Source organism: Triturus cristatus, chromosome 1_2 (assembly GCF_964204655.1).
Source record: "Triturus cristatus chromosome 1_2, aTriCri1.1, whole genome shotgun sequence".
NCBI classification, from domain to species: Eukaryota; Metazoa; Chordata; class Amphibia; order Caudata; family Salamandridae; genus Triturus; species Triturus cristatus.
This window is the reverse complement of record NC_140580.1, coordinates 730,258,083-730,282,830: the sequence shown is the minus strand read 5'-3', so window position 1 is coordinate 730,282,830 and position 24,748 is coordinate 730,258,083. Positions and strand designations below refer to the sequence as shown.

At 49.6% G+C, this 24,748-nt stretch overlaps 1 protein-coding gene across 2 annotated transcripts in view; it reads right to left on the bottom strand.

Annotated features, from left to right (window-relative positions):
* VPS13D (vacuolar protein sorting 13 homolog D) overlaps positions 1-24,748 on the bottom strand; it is a 2,738,381-nt gene that overhangs the window by 1,176,736 nt on the left and 1,536,897 nt on the right. For both annotated transcript variants that reach the window (XM_085608633.1, XM_085608634.1), the window contains exon 48: positions 1,675-1,866. In XM_085608633.1, coding sequence (XP_085464759.1) covers positions 1,675-1,866 — 192 coding nt within the window. The remainder of the gene's footprint in view (positions 1-1,674; positions 1,867-24,748) is intronic.

Below are 24,748 nucleotides of genomic sequence, written 5' to 3'. Positions count from 1 at the left end.
AAAGTGCTTACGATGTCAGATTTGGGGTGGAAGCACAGTGGCTGGGGTCCTGATTAGCAGGTTCCCAGCCATACTCATCTGACAGGATTTGAGGATCTGACTGTAAAAATCCAAAGATTCAGTGAAGTTTTATCCTGAGGAAGGGTGTGAGATACAAACCTCTCAGGGCTTTCCCACCAAGGAATAGTACCCAAAGGGAAAGCCTCCATGGCCAAGAGCTGTAGCGTGGGGGAAAGCTGATCTCAGAAGACATTCCCACTCAGTAAACTATTTGCATATTTGACAAGCCTAGATAGAAGTTAGCTTTGTACTGTAATTTTTTTTAAGTGTGAAGACATTTCTGGGAAAACTGAGCTTTGACAGGGGTTCGTGTGCAAAATTAAAATTGCACCACGGAAGTGTGGCAAACTTAACAAACTGCAATTTTTTTAATCATACCTTTTGCCACATGTACATAACGTTCCTTGTTGGAAAACCGTCCTTAAAAAGAAGAGTTTTGAAAAGAAGATTTTTCCTATAATGTATGTGAGTGAGAGAATTATGCCAACAAGCATGGTTTAAAGATTTCCCCCTTGCAAAACAGTAAAGAAAACACACAAAAAACTTTTATGAATTCTCCTACTCCCTAGCACCTAAAATGTGCACCTTAGTCTGGAGATGGTAACTAATTCAGAAATAATTGCTCATGCTCACATCATTATTTATTTATCTACTTTCTTGGATAGAATGGGTTAAACTGGGAAGACACCAATGTAAATAGCTCTAGCTAACTGGGTTAACTAGGGAGAGTACAAATGATATCATTATTTACTCTTGTGCAGGCAGGTTTCGAGTTTCACTGAAAGTTAAGAAAAGGAGAGGATCCGCACAAGTAAAGATTTATACATTACACATAAGAAGCATCTAATTTAGTAAGACAGTTTATTAACATGACTTAGAAAAAGGAGTGATTTACTCATTAATCACTCTTATTTTCAAACACCCCACCTATAATGGCAGATTTACTCATTAATCACTCTTATTTTCAAACACCCCACCTATAATGGCAGCAATCTAGATGAGTACTTATGAGGTGAGGGTAAACTAATTCTCATTACTAGATTTTCATAAAGCTTAGATCTAATTAATGAAGCACTGTAATGATGGAAACAGTTGTTATTTTGCCCTAAGACAAAACAAAGACTACATAGCTTTGGAAAATATGTTTCTGTGGAAACAAATTTATGTGGTGCAGCATAAATACATACCCACATAAAAACAGACAATCAAAAAGGCTATATTTATCCTCTGTACAATATATCATCCTTCATCTTTAAAACCCTGAAAAGCCCGCCAGCCCCCCCCCCACACTTTCTCCCATTTCTTGAGGCATCCCCTATTCTGATACACCACTCGTTCTTCTCTCTGTTGAAGAATTCTTGCCAACAGGTTAAAGAGAAAGGTTTCGTCAATCTGTTTTACAAACAGCCCACATATAACAAACAGTGAGCAAGTCAATTTGGCCACTAATTCTCTGCAACTACAAAGCTGAGCATCAAGTTCAGTTTTCATCTCCTCAATTCACCTCATGTGACTGAAAAAGTCAAACAGGTTGAAGATGGCCCTTGATGTATATACCATGCATTATAGTCTTAAACGTTCAACAAAGCAAACAAAAGAAAAAATGGAACATACCTGTTTTATTAATCAACCAGTATGGTGCAGAGATGAATATCTTTAAGGACCCTTCAGCTCGGCATACAATGCGGATCGTCAGATTTAGCTGTCGTTTGTTAACATCATATACTCTCATCCTCACCATGTAGTTTTGTGTACCAGAGGGGATAAGCAACTCTTTGCAGTCCTGGAAGTTTTCTAAAGAAACCCCTGTTAAAAGAAAACATACATATAATGTCCTATGTATGGTAGGTCCATTAGATTTGACATTTCTCTAGCTTGAGTTAAAAAAAATAATTTTACTGTATTTCCTTTGACTATTTTGGCCATAGGAAGTTACATCTCCCAGGATGAACTAAAACACTTTTATAGAAACTAAAAGGACAATCAAACCAAAAAGAGTTTGTGCAAAAAAGTGGGACCTCAAGATAACAAGCATTTGCAATGCAATACGTCTCGCATTTACGCGAGTTTGACCTATTGGCATTGTAAATGACAATGGCTTTTATTTATGTTTCAAAAACCAAAACATAAATAAAAGGCAATGTCATTTACAATAAAAATAGCTCAAACTCTCGCAAATGCGAGACCTAACACATTGCAAATGCTTGTTAAACATGCTCTGGGAATTATTAATGCTCCTGCCCAGATGACAATGCTATTAGTGAAGTAAGAGGCAAGCCAGGAATCATGTGTATCCTATATATGGGCTTGATTCTTGTTATACATGGAACAAACATTTAGTATAGTAAATAAAGATTTTTTTGTACAGCAGAAATACTGAACTTGCATATTTGAATGTGCTCTTTTATGTGATAATAAAGAAAAAGGTGGCTCCATACGACAAAACATTTGCCTTGGATCACACAATTTGTGACCAGTTCACGGGTTAAGTACATTACAGCTAGGTCGAGTAGATTATTAAAGTTACTAGACCTGCAGGTCTAGTAAAAACTTTATGATTTTGCGAGCACTGACTCAGCTTCCTTTTCAGTGTTAGAAGTATCTGTGTCAACCTTGTAAGTGCCTCTAGAAAGATTGTGTAAGCTACATTTCTCAGGAGCAGAATTGAAAAGTGTTTCTTTCAACAGCTTTACATATATAAATTGCATGCAAAAATTCTCCACCTGCTATATTCCATAAAATCCTGCATTCAAAATGTACATTCTATCAAATGTTTTACTTACTTCCAGTCCCTATTTTTTGTAAGTGCACCACTGTTTCCCTTCTACCTGCCTCTCCTGTATGTAAGTAATTCTAAATCTGATGCCTATTGAGCTTAAGCTCTTTCGGAAACCATAACTATTTTATTAATTCCAGCAAGCACTTGCTTCTCACATAGCCCGCTCTAATGCTCACATTTGTGTTAATAATGCACCGAAAACAAACTAACGTGAATGCACTCAATGAGCGTGAAAAACTAACCATGACAACTAATGAACTGATCACTAACCTTCGGTATGGGGTAGCGTCCTACTCCGTAAAGTGGTTCAACGCCTCGTCAGGGGTAGTAAGCCCTATATAAATGTATTTAAAAATTCAGGCGGGCCGCATGTGGGTTGTCCAAAGAGCAGAAGAAGCAGATTTACAAAACGCTTTTCCCAAATGTTATAAATAGAACAGCCAGTCCTAATGGGCTCTGCTAAAAAATAAGTTCTTCCTTCTTCCTCCGAGTAAGGGCAATATTAAGTATCAAATGGAAGTGAAGCTCTCAAATAGTGCACGGCATGCAACCCCACTCTGCAGTTTGCAGCACTGCTCTACATGGGCGATCCCAGGCATGAATCACCGGACGGGAAGTCCTTAACAATCAGCTCGTGGTGCGGTACAAGGACCCAACAGCCTGAGTGCAGCGTACAACTTGCCGTTCGCAAGTGATGGAGGTTCGCGGTTTCACTGAAGCTTCGGACAGGGAGGCCGGGAGTGCACCTAGAGAGGAGATTAAGCGAGCTTCGCTGCCGCCCAGATCGGCCTCTGCGCGCTGCCCTCTAGATCCACCCTCCTGTGTCTCTGGCGATGCTGGCCCGGGAGAACAAGTTCCTGGAGCCGGGAGCGCACGGCCGCGCGTGCCCGCCCGTTGAATAGGAGCAGCATGGCGGCTGAATTAGATTTGCTAGCTGCTCTTGCGCTGGATCACAAGGAACCGTCACCTGTATTACCGAAATAACCGCTCTGCCAAACCCAGACGCCTTTCTTCCACCCTGCCCACCAGCTAGGCTCGGGGACATGGAGAATATGAAGCCTGAGTTTCCACCCCTGCCGCAGTTTAAGGAGGACTCGGAGGTAAGAACCCCAGAAGAACTGCTACTTATCAGGGGTGTTGTACTTATGAATAATGCCAAGGTGTGCAGTGATTACCAGAGACAAGCACTTACTTTGGTGCGCGTTGACGAGCCGGGAACAGAAGGCACTATCAAAGTGCTGGAAGCTACCATACTCTCGGTCATTGACCCCGTTACGTTTGACACTTTCAGCAGCCATTGAGGTGTGCTTTGTATATGTTTGACATGTAGGTACGGGAACATGCTGGGAGTACTTAAGACTTGTAGGCACTGAGTTATGGTCTTCATATTACAGAGACCAATTTAAAAAGCTGTCTCCGTGGAGCCGACGGGGGGGATGGGAAAGTGAAAGTAATGCCATCGTATGCGATCACAATTCCAGTCCGTTCTGCTTGTGCACATCTCCTGTCTCCCTTCCGAAGCAAGTCAGTAACAATAGATTTCGCTGGCGACAGCCCTTTCGAGCTGCGTCGCCAGGCGAGACCTAAAAAGCAGACCATAAGAATGTAAATGACAGCTTAATAACTTGAAAATACTTAAACCCATAACCTTTAAATAAGAAAGAAATCACCACACCTGAGCCTTGTCATATACAATTTATACACAACAATTTGAGAAGAACCTTGTTAATATTTAGGCTGCCTCACTCTTATTTCAATTCTATTTTTTTAAGTTTAGAATACAGAGGATGCACACACCCCCTTTACTGATGCAATAACTGTTGTCTTTGTATTGCCAAAGGTCTAGCATTGTTCTTTTGCAGAATGTGTCCCCAATCCTGTTCAGTGTGTACTTGGCCCTGCGGTTTCCACTGTACACTTGAAAATTTAACAAATGCAACTATCTTTCTAAGTAACATAAGCTACAATATAGTATTCAAAATTAACTTTGATAACAGAAATGCATCTTCCATTTCTCTCTGACCAGATTTCATATGTCAAATCACTGTAAAAATATTGGGCTTCACCTGACTAAACTTGAATCCATAATCCCTCTTTTATCCGTTGTCCGTAGCACCAAAAGCACTGAACCAGGACAGAGTATTCCTTGCTGAGGCTTCAGCATGTCTGCAAAGAGTGTCAAAATACAGTGCAGATAATCCTTGTTGTTGTTGACGACACTGTGCTCAGTACTAACGTGGGACCTTTTTAAATGTTAAAAAGAGGCCACTCCACAGAATTGGGGAGGTGGGAACACAGTGAGGAATTTGCAGTAAGATACAGTATCCACCTGAAAGATGGTGATAACTTCTGATGGATACTGTTAACCACAGATTCCTCATTTTAGATTAGACACCAAAGCACTGTATTCCCAAGGTGAAGGGTCTGTGGAGCAGGCTCAGTCCTAAAATTGTGTATAAACTAGCAGGCAAAAAGGCCTTCCTGCTAGACCTGGCTGTTAAGGAAAATGTGCTTTGTGAATGTATACACGGACACTAACTTCACAGCCTGGCACATGTCAAGGGTTAGCAGCCCTCACACAAAAAGAGTTGTAGCTACCTTAGCCTGGTGGAATGGGCATGCAGACCTTCTGAGGACTCTCTTAGCCAGCGCATAGCTGATCTTAACGCAGAGGATTATTCCACCTCCACAGGATTCCCCTTCTACACAGCTATTACTTTCTCAGTTTTAGAGAATGTCACAAAAAGTTCATCATCCAAACGTTGATCCATGGTAGGATCTATGTAGAACCTTAAAGTCCTTTTAAGATCCAACCGATGTAGCCTCGCCTCCTCTTTCTAGGGGTGAGTGGGAGCAAAGAATACTGGCAGAGTAATGGATTGTCCAACATGGAAGGGAGTCATAACTTTTGGTAGAAAGGTCGCCTAAGTCCACAGCACAAATTAGTAAAGAAAAAATGTGGTGAAATGCAGTTACAAAGACTGTGTCTGCAGATCACTCACAAGACGAGCTGATGTGATCACAATGATGAAGATAGTTTTTAATGTCAGGAGTTGTAATGCGCAGCTATGCATAGTCTAAAAGGCCGTACACATGAGAAAAGTCAAGATCAATTTAAAATCCCAAAGTGGTACCACAAACAACTTGGGAGAAAACAGGTATGTCAAACGTTTAATAGATCTCTTCATAACAGGTGATTTAAACAAGGATGGGTGATCCAGCAAACAAAGAAAGGCCAACAGGAGGGACAAAAAAACATTTAAAGTGCCAATTGCAAAGCCTTGCAGGGATAAAGACAAACAAAAGAACATCTGACTGCTTTGGCTGAAAATGGCAGTGTCTAAGGCACTGCTTGAGGTTATGAATCTGTACCAGAGTCTGGCATAAATGGATTTCGGTGAAACTCAACAATGTCAAAAGTTCTGTCGTAGACTGGAGGTAGTCCACAGGTGACTGCTGCAAGTCTGCCTTCAGCAGCCAGTTGTGGAGAAACAGAAACACATGAACTCCCGATCTCCAAAGAAGGGTAGCGACCATTTCCATCACTTTTGTGAACCCCTGAGATGGGCGTTGGTGAGACCGAAGGGAGGAATGGTAAATTCAAAATGCTCCTGGTGAGCTTGAACCACAGGTAACACCTGTTGGACAGCAGGATGGTTATATGGAAATGCACGCTCTGCAAGTCCAAGGACACCATCAAGTCGCTCAGGTCTAGAACAGATAAACATTTAGCCCACGTAAGCATTCTAAATTTATCCTTCCTAAGGAAGGAATTGAAGAGCAAAGGTCCAGAATAGAACTTAACCCCACTGCCCTTTTTTTGGAAGAGGAAATAGCAAGTGTAACAACTCCCTCCTTTCCCAGAGTCCAGCAGCCTCTCTATGGCACTGTTGGAGAGCAACAGGTACACTCCTGCAGCAGGATGAACAAATGTTCTGCAGAAATTCGCTCTGGAATGGGAGGGATATTGAACAGGGAGGAGAGAAAAGGCAGGGCACATCCTTTTTTGAACAATTCGCAAGCCCCATCTTTCGGACTCGCCAACCTGGTAACAGTGCTGGATCATGCATCCTACTGGTTGGGAATGTGCCAATGGGGACAATCTAAAGTGGTTTGCTTGCTCTTGCAGCAGAAGAGAAGGAGTTGGAAGATTGGTACCCGGCAGGCCCTCACAATGCCCACCAGATCCACGGCAGCGGCCTTGAAGAACAAGTTACTTACCTTCGGTAACGATGTATCTGTAAGAAACATTAGTTAGTTAGATTCCTCACCTTAGAATATCCCCAGGCGTCAGACTGGATCCGGAAGATTTTTCGTCAGCAATACCCCTTGCGCGTCGCTAGGCGTCGTCTGCGGCTCCGCGTCCGTCGTCGGCGTCGTGCGCCGGAATGACGTCGTCGGAGTACTTAGATGCCGCCCTCGCGCGCTGACGTCAGTTCTTGTACATAGCTTTCCGCGCCAGGAACGCAGAGCCATGCAAAGACCGACACTGGTGCCAAAAATAAAATCTAGGGGCCTGAAAAGGATAACCTTAACCCTAGATGTCAGTTCGCAGAACGGGGAGGATGGGTGGGTCGGTGAGGAATCTAACTAACTAATGTTTCTTACAGATACATCGTTACCGAAGGTAAGTAACTTATTCATCTGAAAGAAACACGTTAGTTAGATTCTTCACCTTAGAATAGATACCCAAGCAATACCATCCCCGGTGGTGGGTCTGCGAACCAAGATCACACCAGAAAGTCCTGGAGGACAGAACGGCCAAAGAAGCCATCCCTCCGGACTTGGCTGTCAAGGCAATAATGCCTGGCAAACGTGTGTAGCGAAGCCCACGTTGCCGCCTGACAGATGTCCTGCAAAGGGACACCCCGTCCCAAAGCAGTGGTAGCCGCCGTGGCCCGAGTAGAATGGGCGCGCAGCCCAACAGGAGGGTCCTTTTTTGCCAAGGAGTAACAAATTTTGATGCACAAAACGACCCACCGAGAGATGGTCCGTTTGTGCACAGCTTTCCCCTTCTTAGCACCCACGTATCCAACGAAAAGTTGATCGTCCACCCGGAACTGCTTTGTGCGGTCCAGATAAAAGGAGAGCGCACGTTTTGGGTCCAGACGGTGGAGCCTCTCTTCCTCTTTGGAAGGATGCGGAGGCGGAAAGAAGGTGGGCAAGGTGACAGACTGCCCAAGATGAAATGGAGTCACCACTTTCGGAAGAAAAGAGGGACGAGGCCGAAGGACAACCTTGTCCGGATGAACAGAGAGAAAAGGAGGCTTTGAAGATAAAGCCTGGAGCTCACTCACCCGTCTAGCCGAGGTGATGGCTACCAGAAAAGCAGTCTTAAGCGTCAGCAGACGAAGAGGACAATTATGAAGAGGCTCAAAGGGAGCGCACATCAGAAATGTGAGAACAAGATTCAAGTCCCACTGAGGCATTACAAAAGGGACAGGAGGGAACGTGTGAGTAATGCCTTTTAGAAAGCGTGTAACGACAGGGGACTTGAAAAGAGAAGGCTGATCAGGAACCCGCAAGAAGGCAGAGATGGCAGCAAGATAACCTTTCAGGGTGCCCAGGGCAGAGCCCTGCCGGGCCAAAGAAAGAAGAAACAGTAGAACCTCAGAAAGAGGGGCGGAAAGGGGATCCACAGCCTTTGCTGTGCACCATGCCACAAATTTGTTCCACCGGCAGGCGTATACCGTCTTTGTGGAGGGACGCCTGGCTGCCAGAATGATATCACAGACTTCAGGAGGCAAGTCAAATGGCATCAACTGCCGCCGCTCAATCTCCACGCATGGAGGTGGAGGCTGGACAGGTTCGGGTGGAGGACCGTCCCCTGCTGCTGCGACAGAAGATCCTCCCGAAGGGGCAGACGTATCGGAGGATCGGTCAACATACTGAGTAGCTCGGGATACCAGTACCTTCGTGCCCAATCCGGAGCCACCAAGATGACTTGGGCCCGGTCGTGCCTGATCTTCTTCAGCACTCTGGGCAGAAGTGGTATAGGCGGAAAGGCGTACAACAGACCGCAACTCCACTTGTGACGAAAAGCGTCGCTGAGCGAGTGCCGCCATGGAAATTCCAACGCGCAGAACTGCTGACATTGCGCGTTCTCTTCGGTGGCGAATAGATCTAACCAAGGCTCTCCCCACTGCTGAAAGAGACCTTGCGCCACTTCGGAGTTCAGACGCCATCCGTGATCCATCATGCACCGGCGGCTGAGTTCGTCTGCTCTGGCGTTCAGAGAGCCCGCCAGATGTTGAACCACCAGGGTGACGCCCTGGTGTTCCAGCCATGTCCTGAGGCGCAGAGCCTCTGACAAAGGGTCCACGACCCCACCCCGCCCTGTTTGTTGCAATACCACATGGCGGTGGTGTTGTCCTTGGACACCTGCACGACACTTCCCCTGACAGAGGGAAGGAAGGCTTTCAGTGCAAGTCGGATCGCTCTCAACTCCAACAGGTTGATGTGGAGACGAGACTCCGCCGGAGACCAGAGGCCTCTGATCTCCGCCTCTCCCATATGGCCACCCCATCCCAGGAGGGACGCATCCGTCACTACGACATGCTCCGGTTGGGGAAGGGAGAGGCTCTTGCCCTTGACCCAATCGCGGTCCGTGAGCCACCACTGCAACTGCTGTGCAGTGCCCTCCGAGATCAAGACATGGTCGGACAGGTTGCCGTGATGCTGGGCCCACTGAAACTTCAGGTCCCACTGCAGAGCCCGCATGCGCCGCCTGGCGTGATGTACTAGTAGGATGCAGGAGGCCATCAGCCCCAGAAGCCGCAACACTAGCCTGACCGAAACCCAGGATAGAGGCCGAAAGATGGGAATCAGGGCCTGAATATCCCGGGCCCGCTGTTCCGGCGGATAGACCCGGAACTGCGCCGAATCGAGAACCGCTCCGATGAAGAGGAGCTTCTGAGAGGGACTCAGGTGTGACTTCGGCACGTTGATGGAAAATCCCAGCAAATGCAGGAGATCCGCCGTAGTCTGGAGGTGGGAGACGAGTGTCTGGGGCGAGCCCGCCTTCAACAACCAGTCGTCGAGATAGGGGAAGACTGGAACCCCTGATCTGCGCAGATGAGCTGCGACCACCGCCATCACTTTCGTGAACACCCGAGGGGCACTGGTGAGGCCGAAGGGGAGCACGGTAAACTGAAAGTGCTCTTGGCCCACCGTGAACCGCAGGTAACGCCGGTGGGCCGGCAGGACGGGGATGTGGAAATATGCGTCCTGCAAGTCCAACGTTACCATCCAGTCTCCAGGGTCTAGGGCAGCTAGAACCTGAGCCAAAGTTAACATCTTGAACCTTTCCTTCCGGAGGAAGGCATTGACGTTCCGGAGGTCCAAGATAGGGCATAGGCCCCCTTTGCCCTTCTTGGGAACCAGGAAGTAGTGGGAATAACAACCACGACCTACTTCTGGGCTCGGAACGCGCTCGACGGCCCCCTTGGCCAAGAGGGCCGAAACTTCCTCGTGGAGAAGATTCAAATGATCCCCCGAGATACGGTGGTGCTGCGGTGGCATGGCTAGAGGGGTCGTCTCGAAGGGGAGGGAGTAGCCCCTTCGGACGATTTGCAGCACCCACCTGTCCGATGTGATGGACCGCCAGTGGAGCAGGTGATGGCGAACTCTGCCGCCCACTGGCGTGGAATGGGCCTGAAAGCTCGGACTAGGAAGGCTTTGAGGCGGATGCTGCCGGGGTGGATGTGGGCTGACCGCGTCGTCCTCCAGAACCGCCTCGGCGGAAACCACGTCCGCGACCGCGCGCAGGTTGGTTCTGCGGCTGGTGGCTAGGCGTACGTGAGGAGGCACCCCTTCCTTGGCCACGAAAGGGGCGAAAGGTGGAAGTTTGCGACCGCGGGGCCGAGAGGCCCAAGGACTTGGCCGTAGCCCGGGAGTCCTTAAAGCGATTCAGCGCACTGTCCGCTTTCTCGCCGAAAAGGCGAGTGCCATCAAAGGGCATGTCCATGAGACTGCTCTGGACATCGCCCGAAAATGACGTGGACTGCAGCCAGGCGTGACGTCTAAGCGCCACTGTGGTAGAAATTGCCCTACCCAGCGAGTCTGTAGTGTCAAGCCCACATCGGATAGCATGTCGCGCTGCATCCCTCCCGTCGGCCAGAGCCTGGGTAAGTCGTGTCTGGACCTCCTCTGGACACAGGGGCAGCACGTCCTCCACCGTATCCCACAGAGAGTGGGAATAACGGTCCAAGAGACAGGCGGTGTTCAAAGACCGCAGGCCCAAACTAAGGGAGGAGAACAGCTTTTTGCCAAACTGTTCTAGTCTCTTGGAATCCCGGTCCGGCGGAGCGGTCGGGAAGGAGGATTGGGAGGTAGAGGCCTGGATAACCAGGCTCTCGGGGGTAGGGTGTTGGGACAGTAACTGGGGTCGCCCGGAGCAGGGCGGTGGCGCCTGGCGACGTTCCTGTCCACAGGAGGGACTGTGGAGGGCTTGGACCAGGTGCCCTGCAGAACATCAATGAGGGCCTCATTGAATTGCAGCAGAGGCTCAGTGGAGCTTGCTGCAGACTGAAGCACCTCAGTGAGGACGTTACTCCTCACAGCCACGGCAGGTAGCTCGAGCCCAAGGGCTGCGGCCGCCTTGCGCAGCACCACAGAGAAAGCAGCACCCTCCTCCGAAGCCACAGTCGGAGGAGAGATGAATCCAGTATCCGGAGAGGTATCCAGACCACTGGCCTCCCCCAGTTCATCTCCCCAGTCCTGTGACAGTTGAGCCTGAGCGGCCATAGGATCCTCGGATCCCTCCCATTCACCCCCATCATCCGATTCCTGGTATGCAGGAGGAAGGATCGGAGCCGGGCGATAGACAAAATGTGTCTCCGGCGGCGCCGAACGCGGCGTCCATCGACGCCGTATCGGCGCCGGGCCCGGACGGAGTGGGGCTGAACCGGGGCTCGACGCCGAGCGGAGTCGGCTTCGGAGGTGGTACCGGTGTCGACGCCGGCGGAGGAGGCGTGACGAGGTCGACCGGCGTCGGCGGGGACTCGGGAACGGGTCCCTCGGGCGCTTGCGGCGTCGAGGCCGGAGCCGTCAACGGCGCCGGGGCCGGAGCCGCCGGCAGGCAAGGTTGCCCAGTCGGGTCCGCGGGGCCCGAAGGCGCGCCAGCGGGCGCCGAAGGCGGAGCCAGGTTCCTCATGGCCGAGAGGAAGGCACTGACTTCCGCCGGCGTCGCGTCAGTCCCAGGGACCGGTGGGTATGGGGACTTGCGCGGCGCCTGCGGCTCCGCCGGAGCCGCGGGGGTGGAACCACCCTGACCCTCGGCCGAGTTGCGCGACCGGCGAGGGGAGTCCGAAGAGCGGTGTCGCCTCTTGGACTTCTTGGAGTGCTTCGACTTACCCGAAGACTTGGATCCCGACGACCGATGATGACGTCGGCTGCGGCTCCGCGACCGATCCTTGGACCTCCTCCTGGACCGGGATCGAGAGGGGCGCGGAGCCGAGTGGCGAATCTCGAGAAGCTTACGGGACCGCTCCCGTCTAGCCTTCGAGGTCAGGGCCTTGCAGTCCGAACACGACTCCGCGTCGTGGTCGAGGCCCAAGCAGTAAAGGCACCGGCGGTGATGGTCCGTTACCGACATCAAGCGGCTACAGTCAGCACAGGCTTTAAAACCAGGCATCCTACCGGCACCGGAGTCGAGACAAGATCAAAAAGGATCGAAAAAGTTAGTCAAAAAGTGACTAAAGGGGTAGCTCTCCCGGATCTGCGCTTACTGGCGCGTAAAAAAGAAGAACTGACGTCAGCGCGCGAGGGCGGCGTCTAAGTACTCCGACGACGTCATTCCGGCGCACGACGCCGACGACGGACGCGGAGCCGCAGACGACGCCTAGCGACGCGCAAGGGGTATTGCTGACGAAAAATCTTCCGGATCCAGTCTGACACCTGGGGATATTCTAAGGTGAGGAATCTAACTAACGTGTTTCTTTCAGATACGACTGGGCAGTCTGCTGCATCACTAGTTGTGAAGGCTGTCTCTGCCTATACTATAACCTCCTCTGGAATGGTCCCTACATTTCTAGAAATGGAGCGGAAATTATTGGGAAGGAATTAATAGCTCCAAGGAACATGATGCAGCTTTGCAGTCCTAGCAGCATTCCAAAGCGAAGTCTGCCTTTTCTCCTAGAAGGAAAGACCCATCAGCAAAGCCAGTACATCACAGGATAACTCCATGCACCTTACCCAGGCATATTTCAAAAGGACAATACTAATACCAAAATCCCTGCCAAGGCAATCAGTTGAATATAGCCCCTACTGGGATAACATACTTGGCCACATCCTGCCCCTCATGTGTCATCTGGGCCACCGAGGTCCTAAGGTCCTTTGGGAATGCCGGTTAGACTGAGTCCAAAAGGGTAGGTGTATTTTGGCCCAACAAATGAACTGCATTTACAGATCGCTGTGCCAGACTGGCGGAAAAAAACACGCGTTTGCCAAAGGCATCAATCCATTTGGAGCCTCTACCCTCCGGAGTAGTTGGAAATGAGTTAGAATTGACAGTACTGGTCAAGGCCCAAACTGTAAGGCGGTCTTGAGTTGGGTGCTTAGTGAGAAAATGTGGGTCACCAGGAACAAGACCATAATGTTTGGCCACCTGACTGTTTAATGTAGGGCAAGAAAATGGTTTAGACTAGGTAGTCACCAACGTATCAATGGGGGCGCCATTAAAAGATTTTTCATCAAAACAAACAAGTAACTTACCTTCGGTAACAATGTATCTGTAAGAAACATTAGTAGTGACAGATTCCTTACCCTAGAATTACCCCCAGGCGTCAGGCAGGATCCGGAAAGTTTTCGGCAGCAGTACCCCTGCGCGTCGGAAGGTGGCGTCTGTAGGAGAGTAGGGTCTGCTTTCTATGTTCACCCCCACTTTTTGCTTTTGCTTTACTGGTTTACGACTTAGATGTGGCTGTGGGCCTGCTAATCAGACCCACAGCCCGGCTGTTCTCTCTCTAAATTACTACTATGTACTTTAGGTGCATAACCCATTTGGATAGGATCACCTTATTGGCCCCTGTACAGTGTACCCTAGGTACCCAGGGCATAGGTGTACCCTAGGCCTACCAGGGGCTGCAGCATGTATTGTGCCACCCCTGGCCTGGCCTTCCATTTTGACACAACTGGCTGATCACTCAGCTGGGGCAAGGTCGTGTAATCACCCCTTGCTTAGGTGTAGTATTCCTATACCTAACTTACATATAGACACATGTGTACCTATCAGTCACTCCTATGGCAGGCCTTGACAATCCTGGAGGCAGAGCGCTTGGTAACATGTGAGATGGTGCTCTAGCATGAGCTGAGCCTGTCTGCAGCTTTCGGAACCATGTCCTTATAGCTGTTCTATGATATAGCCTACCATATACTCTTAAAGTGCCTTATAATCTTAGACGGTTATGGTAACTATGGTTTGGCTTTATCAAAGCATGTCGTGTAAGGTGTCTAACACTCGGGAATAATACCCCCATGCCATTTCTGGACATGAGAATATTATTCCCCCCTTCTAGAGGGAAAGACATGTTAAAATCATACTTCAACTGTTAGCCTCTGACCAAAGCCTCAGCATCACAAAATGGATGCTGCTGCCACGACACAAGTCTGACCTCCTGCTGCTGGGAGGGATCCCAGCCAGGGAGGCCTGGACAATAGGTTTCCTGCTTGGGGAGGTGCTAGCACCTCCCCAGACAGCCTTTAGTGTATTGGGGCAGGGTGGGCTGAAAGGAATGAGACATGCCTGGGGCACACAAGGTGTTCCTTGCATAGTCCAGTTCAAACCGGCGCTGGGGCACTCCAGCCCCAGCTCTGGCGCGAAACTGGACAAAGGGAAGTGGGTGTAACCACCCCCTCCCAGGTCCCACCCATAAGGCGTGACCTAGCAGGTATCCCAGCCCCCCAGATTAGTATAAGAGTGGGAGTTGGGCCTCAAGACTTTAGATTATCCTGAACCTGCAAAACTGAACAGAAACTCTGGACCTTCGACATTCGACGAAAGAAGAAGACTGAAGAATCTCCCTTGTAGCCAAGGAGTGGCTACCCTGTGCAAACAGGCACCATCAAGTGACTACCCTTTGCTTTGTGAAACGTTCGACGAGGAACCGACTGCAGAGCCCGACCAGAGCCTTGATTTCCAGACTTCTCCGACCCTCATCCACATCTGCAGCAGAGCTGAGATCCGTGGAGGCGACGAGCGACGTGGGACCGGCTACCTGGGAAAAGTGGCTAGTAACTTACAGCGCAGCTTCTGAGGTACCCTCGAAGTTGTGCACCGGGGATTGAGAAGCCCCAACCCCAAGCACCATCTGCACCGAAGACCAGCCCCCCACACTCCACGAGTCCTGCGTGGGGCCCTTCAGCATTTTCCTGCTTGCCGCGTCTGTCCGGTTGCTTGCCCGCTGGCTAGTGGCCTTTGTGACGACGCTCCCTAAAATCTTCTGCGCTGGTTTGGCTCCTCCAGACTGGCTCCCGCTTCTCTGCAAAGAAGAAGCACCCCAGACCTTCCTGGTCTGCACCAGAAGCAAGTCCCTTGTTCTTCGTGGGTTCCGCTTGCCAAGGCTTGGTGAGTCCTAGTCCAACTTCGACGCCGCCGACAGCAAGAGCCTTCGTGGGACAGCTCGCCTCCTGGTCCTGGTCGTCCTCGACGCTTCCTGGTCCTCCTGGCTCCAGCGACAAGCTTCACCTTCCCCTGCAACTCTTCACGACATCGCCTGGTTCCTTCCTGGTTCCACGTGGTCACTGGCTAGTGACCTTGACTCTGTCCCCTCTGCTTGCAGGTTTCTTCTCTTCTTGATCCCAGGCTTGGGATCCACCGGACACTCTCCCCTGACTGCCTGTCAGCATCTTTCTTCAGGCATCCATAGGAGTCGACGACGAAAACGACGCATCTTCACCCCTATGCACCCGCAGCCTGTGGGCTAGGTAACTTGGGTACTCCGGTGCTCATCAGGATAGTGACTATCCTAGTGTCTAGTTTTCAAGTCTCAACTTCCTAACTACTCCGGAAGTGTCCTAAATCTATCTATTTCTAAACTGTAACATTGCTATTGACTTTTACGCATTACGCGTGAGTGTTTCCACTCTGCACACGAATCCCGTGGGCCTCCCACTCCCTAACTAACGCTAGTGTAGTGTTGCCCCAGCGATTCCCTAGGCCTAGGCCTATTCTATTTCCGTGACAGTGGTTCTTATACCACTTATTTAGTATATGGTTTGCGTGGCCCCTAGGGCCTAACTGTATTACTTACCTGTGTGACTTACTGTATGCATTAATAAGACTGTGTTGTACTTACCTCTAAACTCATAAAGAGTGCTGAGGGTTTGCTTAGAATAAATACACTTTATTTTATATATATATCTGTTGTGGTGTCCTTTCATTTGGTATTCAAGGGATTATATATGGTATCACAGCTGGCTTCACATGCCATTCAGAGTTTAGCCTAAGACTGCTCTTGTCCATGCTACCACTAGGATAGCTGGTCTATAAGGTTGACTTTACAACCAATCACCATAAGGGTATTTGGACTGATATAAGGTGTACACTATAACTAGTGACATCATACATCAGGCCAACTTCTCACATTGGTGAGCAGCGGTTGGGATCTGAGCTTGCTGTTGTAATACCATTGTAATCTTGAGATACTAAATTGAAAGATCACACAGATATTGTCTAGGTACATATAACATAGATTATTATACTTAAGTCCTACTGGACTTTGTAGTTGTAGGTTGAAGGGAATAACACACCCTGACTACAACTACTAGAAAGGTTTAGTAGATACAACTAGTGTAGGTAGGTGCACACACCACACCCTCACTAGATCATGCCTCTGGGAGGAGATCAAGTAGATGCTCTCTCAGGAGGGGCAGGTCTGCAGAAGACCCCCTCTAGGTATGATACCTTAACATTCCAGGAGATGAGACAATTGTGTACCTCCAGAGGAATAAAACAGGGTGCAAACCCTACCCTCCTTCAGTTAAGACAACTCCTAGAGGAGTATGATGCTCAGAGGGCATCACAGGAAGGTGCCCTAGGCGCAGAGGAGGGTCTACCCACCACAGAGGAGTCAGATGGGCCTTCAGATGGGGAGGTAGACAGCCAGAGCCAAGTAAGGAGACTTAGCCAGGCTAACTTAAGTTTACATGGGAGTTTGCATGGGGTCCCCCCATACAGACCCACAAGTAGACATTCACAGAGAAGCAGGAGGGACAGATCCCCTTCAAGGGAATCCATCCACTCCCATGTCTCTAACACCTCTAATGCTTCCTCTCACAGGGGAATGACTTCACCTGAGAGAAAGGAGCATGCAGCCAGAATGAGGGAGGCTAATCTGAGGATTCAGAGGGAAGAACTTGCCCTTGCCAAAGAGAAGCTTGCTCTGGCTAGAGAACAAAAGTTAAGTGGGTTAGAACCCACTGGTGGCAGCAACATTCCTAGAGATAGAGACAGGCACTATGATAATAGAAACCTGAGCAAGATTGTCCCTCCCTACAAGTGTGGGGATGACATCCACAAATGGATAACTGCTTTGGAGAGAGCTTGCAAAGTACAGCAGGTACCCCAAAGTCAGTGGGCAGCTATCTTGTGGCTCTCCTTCTCTGAGAAAGGAAGAGACAAGCTCCTCACAGTTAGTGATGAGGATGCAGATAATTACACTGTCCTGAAGAGTGCTCTGATTGATGGGTTTGGCCTAACCACTGAACAATACAGGTTGTTGTTCAGGGATACCCAGAAGACACAGACTCAGGACTGGACTGACTTTGTAGATTGTGCCACTAAGGCTCTGGAAGGCTGGCTATTGGGAAGTAAGGTTAAGGACTATACAGGATTGTATAATTTGATCATGAGAGAACAAATACTTAACAACTGTCAAAACCAGCTATTGCATCAACACCTGATTGATTCTGATCTGACTTCTCCCCAAGAATTGGGAAAGAAGGCAGATAGATGGGTCAGGACTAGAGTTAAGCAGAAAAACCAGAACCAGGGCGGTGATCAGAAAAAGGCAGACCAGAAGGGTAATGAGCAGAAACAAAAAGACCAGAAGTCTTCACCAGGCCCCCAAAAGGCTCAGGGGGAGGGTGGTTCCAAAAAGGATAAGAAGAAAGAAGGCCAAAAGAAACCATGGTGCAACTATTGTAAGTCTACCTCACATTGGTTTAGTGAGTGCACCAAAAAGGATAAGCCCCCAGCCACCATTGCCCCTAAGGCAACTGTACCCCCTAGTTCAGCTGTAAGTGGTGGTTCCCAGCAAAAGGGTGTAGTAGGGTTAACCCTGGGAACTGAGGAGGATTCTGGCCTAGTCAGAGTGCCTACTCAGGCTGTCCTGATCTGTGATGGGGACTTAGCTTTGTCCTCTACTGTAGGCCCCAGTAACCTGGGCAAGTACAGACAGACACCTTTTATCAACCAAAGAATGGCTCAGGCCTACAGGGACACTGGGGCTAGTGTCACAATGGTGACACCTGCTTTTGTGGACCCTGGACAGATCATACTAGGTGAGAATTACCTAGTGACCAACGCTAGCAATGCCACTACCTCCCATAGTGTGGCTATTGTTAACTTCTCCTGGGGAGGGGTAACTGGCCTCAAGAAAGTTGTTGTTAGTTCAGACCTTCCTGTAGAGTGTTTACTGGGCAATGATCTTGAAACTTCAGTTTGGTCTGAAGTGGAGTATAGGACCCATGCAGAAATGCTGGGGATAGATGCACATGTCCTTGCTGTGACCAGGTCACAGGCCAAAAAGTGCAACACTGAACAAGTGCTGGATCCTGAAACTATGGACCAGTCACAATCCAAGAGAAAGAGCAGTAGGGTTAAGGCTATGCCTTCCCCCCTGCCTCAGGTGGTGGATCAGCCCTCCCAGGAGGATGGTTCTGAGAGCCCTGAAGGAACTGTCCTAGAAGAACTTGAACCTGATCAGGTTGAGTTTCTTGGGACAGGGGGACCTTCCAGGGCAGATCTGAGGCAGGCTCAATTAGACTGCCCCTCTCTTGAACCCCTCAGACAGCTGGCTGCTGCTGAGGCTGCAGGGAATGCTCAAGGTACCCATAGAGTGTATTGGGATGAAGGGCTACTGTACTCAGAGGCTAGAGACCCCAAGCCTGGTGCATCCAGGAGGTTGGTCATACCACTGAAGTTCAGAGGCTTCCTTCTAACCTTGGCCCATGATATTCCCCTTGCAGGACATTTAGGCCAGAACAAGACTTGGGACAGGCTTGTCCCTCACTTTCACTGGCCCCATATGTCAGAAGATACTAAGGAGTTTTGTCGCTCCTGTGTCACCTGCCAAGCCAGTGGCAAATCAGGTGGCACCACAAAGGCCCCCCTCATACCACTACCTGTGGTGGGGGTCCCCTTTGAAAGAGTGGGCATAGATATTGTAGGACCAATGGACCCACAAACAGCATCTGGGCACAGATTCATACTGGTGATAGTGGACCATGCCACCAGGTACCCAGAAGCAATTCCCCTGAGGACCACAACAGCTCCTGTTGTGGCAAGGGCCCTGCTGGGAGTATTCTCCAGAGTGGGCTTTCCAAAGGAGGTCATTTCTGACAGAGGTGCCAACTTTATGTCAGGATACTTGACTGCAATGTGGAAGGAGTGTGGTGTTAACTATAAGTTCACCACACCCTATCACCCACAGTGCAATGGGCTTGTTGAGAGATTCAACAAGACCCTAAAGGGAATGATAAAAGGATTACCAGACAAGCTTAGGCGAAGATGGGACATCCTTTTACCCTGCCTTCTGTTTGCTTACAGAGAGGTCCCACAAAAGGGGGTTGGCTACAGCCCTTTTGAGCTTTTGTTTGGGCATCCTGTAAGAGGACCCCTGTGTTTGGTGAAGGAAGGATGGGAGAGACCTCTCAGACAACCCAAACTAGACATAGTGGATTATGTACTTGGTCTCCGCTCCAGGATGGCAGAGTATATGAAGAAGGCTTCTAAAAACCTTGAGGCAAGCCAAGAACTCCAAAAAGCTTGGCATGACCAAAAGGCTGTACTGACTGTTTACCAGCCAGGACAGAAAGTGTGGGTGTTGGAGCCAGTGGCCCCAGCAGCACTCCAAGACAAATGGTCTGGACCCCACACTATTGTTGAGAAAAAGGGAGAAGTCACCTACTTGGTGGACCTTGGGACTCCCAGAAGCCCCCACAGGGTGCTTCATGTCAACAGATTGAAGGCATATGTTGACAGGGCAGACATGGGGCTACTCATGGCTACAGATGAGGGGCAGGAGGAAGAGAGTGACCCTCTCCCAGACCTGTTGACTCAGAACCCTGATGATGGCTCAGTTGATGGTGTGGTCTTTTCTGACAGCCTCACTGTCCATCAGCAACAGGACTGCAGACAAGTTCTGCAGGCCTACAGACATATGTTCTCTCTGACCCCAAGTCAGACAAACTGGTGCACCCATGAGGTGGACACTGGTGACAGTCTGCCTGTGAAGAGTAAAATCTACAGGCAACCTGACCATGTCAGGGACTGCATAAAAGTTGAGGTACAAAAGATGTTGGAGCTGGGAGTCATTGAACCTTCAGAGAGCCCTTGGGCTAGTCCTGTAGTCCTTGTGCCAAAACCTCACACCCAAGATGGTAAGAGAGAGATGAGGTTTTGCGTGGATTACAGAGGTCTCAATGCTGTCACTAGGACAGATGCCCACCCAATACCTAGGGCAGATGAGCTCATTGACAGACTGGCAGCTGCTAAGTTTTTGAGCACATTTGACCTAACAGCAGGCTACTGGCAAATCAGACTAGCTGAGAGTGCAAAGGCCAAAACTGCTTTCTCGACCCCAGGAGGACATTATCAATTTGTGGTAATGCCCTTTGGTTTGAAGAATGCACCTGCCACTTTCCAAAGGCTGGTGAATCAAGTCCTTACTGGGTTGGATGATTATTGTGCAGCTTATCTTGATGATATTGCTGTCTTTAGCTCCACCTGGGAGGATCACCTGGTCCACCTGAGGAATGTTTTAGAGGCCCTGCAAAAGGCAGGCCTCACTATCAAGGCCACTAAGTGCCAGATAGGGCAGAGCAAGGTTGTATACCTGGGCCACCTAGTTGGTGGGGGTCAGGTTCAACCACTGGAGAGCAAGATCCAGACCATAAAGGACTGGGCTCCTCCAACTACCCAGACTCAGGTCAGAGCTTTCTTGGGCCTGTCTGGGTACTACAGAAAGTTTGTTAAGAACTATGGGTCCATAGTGACACCACTTAATGACTTGACCTCCAAGAAGATGCCAAAGAAAGTTCAGTGGACAGCAAGCTGTCAAAAAGCATTTGATGACCTGAAGCAGGCCATGTGCAGTGCACCTATTCTGAAAAGTCCAGACTACTCCAAAGAGTTCATTGTCCAGACAGATGCTTCTGAGTTAGGTGTGGGAGCTGTTCTTTCACAACTGAATGTAGATGGTCAAGACCAGCCCATTGCTTTTATAAGTAGAAGGCTGACCCCTAGAGAGAAACGTTGGTCAGCTATTGAGAGGGAGGCCTTTGCTGTGGTTTGGGCCCTGAAGAAGCTGAGGCCATACTTGTTTGGCACTCACTTCAAGATTCAGACAGACCATAAGCCCCTCTTGTGGCTAAATCAGATGAAGGGTGAAAATCCCAAACTTCTTAGGTGGTCCATTTCCCTACAGGGGATGGACTTCACAGTGGAACATAGACCTGGGACTGACCATGCCAATGCAGATGGACTCTCCAGATATTTCCACTTAGAACATGAAGACTCAACTGGTCAAGGTTAGTTTAATGTCCCTAAGTTTGGGGGGGGGTTGTGTAGGAGAGTAGGGTCTGCTTTCTATGTTCACCCCCACTTTTTGCTTTTGCTTTACTGGTTTACGACTTAGATGTGGCTGTGGGCCTGCTAATCAGACCCACAGCCCGGCTGTTCTCTCTCTAAATTACTACTATGTACTTTAGGTGCATAACCCATTTGGATAGGATCACCTTATTGGCCCCTGTACAGTGTACCCTAGGTACCCAGGGCATAGGTGTACCCTAGGCCTACCAGGGGCTGCAGCATGTATTGTGCCACCCCTGGCCTGGCCTTCCATTTTGACACAACTGGCTGATCACTCAGCTGGGGCAAGGTCGTGTAATCACCCCTTGCTTAGGTGTAGTATTCCTATACCTAACTTACATATAGACACATGTGTACCTATCAGTCACTCCTATGGCAGGCCTTGACAATCCTGGAGGCAGAGCGCTTGGTAACATGTGAGATGGTGCTCTAGCATGAGCTGAGCCTGTCTGCAGCTTTCGGAACCATGTCCTTATAGCTGTTCTATGATATAGCCTACCATATACTCTTAAAGTGCCTTATAATCTTAGACGGTTATGGTAACTATGGTTTGGCTTTATCAAAGCATGTCGTGTAAGGTGTCTAACACTCGGGAATAATACCCCCATGCCATTTCTGGACATGAGAATATTATTCCCCCCTTCTAGAGGGAAAGACATGTTAAAATCATACTTCAACTGTTAGCCTCTGACCAAAGCCTCAGCATCACAAAATGGATGCTGCTGCCACGACACAAGTCTGACCTCCTGCTGCTGGGAGGGATCCCAGCCAGGGAGGCCTGGACAATAGGTTTCCTGCTTGGGGAGGTGCTAGCACCTCCCCAGACAGCCTTTAGTGTATTGGGGCAGGGTGGGCTGAAAGGAATGAGACATGCCTGGGGCACACAAGGTGTTCCTTGCATAGTCCAGTTCAAACCGGCGCTGGGGCACTCCAGCCCCAGCTCTGGCGCGAAACTGGACAAAGGGAAGTGGGTGTAACCACCCCCTCCCAGGTCCCACCCATAAGGCGTGACCTAGCAGGTATCCCAGCCCCCCAGATTAGTATAAGAGTGGGAGTTGGGCCTCAAGACTTTAGATTATCCTGAACCTGCAAAACTGAACAGAAACTCTGGACCTTCGACATTCGACGAAAGAAGAAGACTGAAGAATCTCCCTTGTAGCCAAGGAGTGGCTACCCTGTGCAAACAGGCACCATCAAGTGACTACCCTTTGCTTTGTGAAACGTTCGACGAGGAACCGACTGCAGAGCCCGACCAGAGCCTTGATTTCCAGACTTCTCCGACCCTCATCCACATCTGCAGCAGAGCTGAGATCCGTGGAGGCGACGAGCGACGTGGGACCGGCTACCTGGGAAAAGTGGCTAGTAACTTACAGCGCAGCTTCTGAGGTACCCTCGAAGTTGTGCACCGGGGATTGAGAAGCCCCAACCCCAAGCACCATCTGCACCGAAGACCAGCCCCCCACACTCCACGAGTCCTGCGTGGGGCCCTTCAGCATTTTCCTGCTTGCCGCGTCTGTCCGGTTGCTTGCCCGCTGGCTAGTGGCCTTTGTGACGACGCTCCCTAAAATCTTCTGCGCTGGTTTGGCTCCTCCAGACTGGCTCCCGCTTCTCTGCAAAGAAGAAGCACCCCAGACCTTCCTGGTCTGCACCAGAAGCAAGTCCCTTGTTCTTCGTGGGTTCCGCTTGCCAAGGCTTGGTGAGTCCTAGTCCAACTTCGACGCCGCCGACAGCAAGAGCCTTCGTGGGACAGCTCGCCTCCTGGTCCTGGTCGTCCTCGACGCTTCCTGGTCCTCCTGGCTCCAGCGACAAGCTTCACCTTCCCCTGCAACTCTTCACGACATCGCCTGGTTCCTTCCTGGTTCCACGTGGTCACTGGCTAGTGACCTTGACTCTGTCCCCTCTGCTTGCAGGTTTCTTCTCTTCTTGATCCCAGGCTTGGGATCCACCGGACACTCTCCCCTGACTGCCTGTCAGCATCTTTCTTCAGGCATCCATAGGAGTCGACGACGAAAACGACGCATCTTCACCCCTATGCACCCGCAGCCTGTGGGCTAGGTAACTTGGGTACTCCGGTGCTCATCAGGATAGTGACTATCCTAGTGTCTAGTTTTCAAGTCTCAACTTCCTAACTACTCCGGAAGTGTCCTAAATCTATCTATTTCTAAACTGTAACATTGCTATTGACTTTTACGCATTACGCGTGAGTGTTTCCACTCTGCACACGAATCCCGTGGGCCTCCCACTCCCTAACTAACGCTAGTGTAGTGTTGCCCCAGCGATTCCCTAGGCCTAGGCCTATTCTATTTCCGTGACAGTGGTTCTTATACCACTTATTTAGTATATGGTTTGCGTGGCCCCTAGGGCCTAACTGTATTACTTACCTGTGTGACTTACTGTATGCATTAATAAGACTGTGTTGTACTTACCTCTAAACTCATAAAGAGTGCTGAGGGTTTGCTTAGAATAAATACACTTTATTTTATATATATATCTGTTGTGGTGTCCTTTCATTTGGTATTCAAGGGATTATATATGGTATCACAGCTGGCTTCACATGCCATTCAGAGTTTAGCCTAAGACTGCTCTTGTCCATGCTACCACTAGGATAGCTGGTCTATAAGGTTGACTTTACAACCAATCACCATAAGGGTATTTGGACTGATATAAGGTGTACACTATAACTAGTGACATCATACATCAGGCCAACTTCTCACAGCGTCCGCGTCCGTCATTGGCGTCGTGGTCGCCGAGATGACGTTGCAGCAGCTACTTAAGACGCCGCCCTCGCGTGCTGACGTCAGTTCTATACACAACTTTCCGTGCCAGGAATGCAGAGCCATGCAAGGTACTGACCACTGGTGCCTTGAAACTAGGGCCCTGAAAGGGATGACCTTAACCCTAGAAATCAGTTCACAGAACGGGGAGGATGGGTGGGGCGGTAAGGAATCTCTCGTTACCGAAGGTAAGTAACTTTTTCATCTGAAAGCAACACGTTAGTGATATATTCCTTACCTTAGAATAGATACCCCAGCAATACCAACCCCGGTGATGGGTCTGCGGACCAAGATAACACCAGAAAGTCCTGGAGAACAGAACGG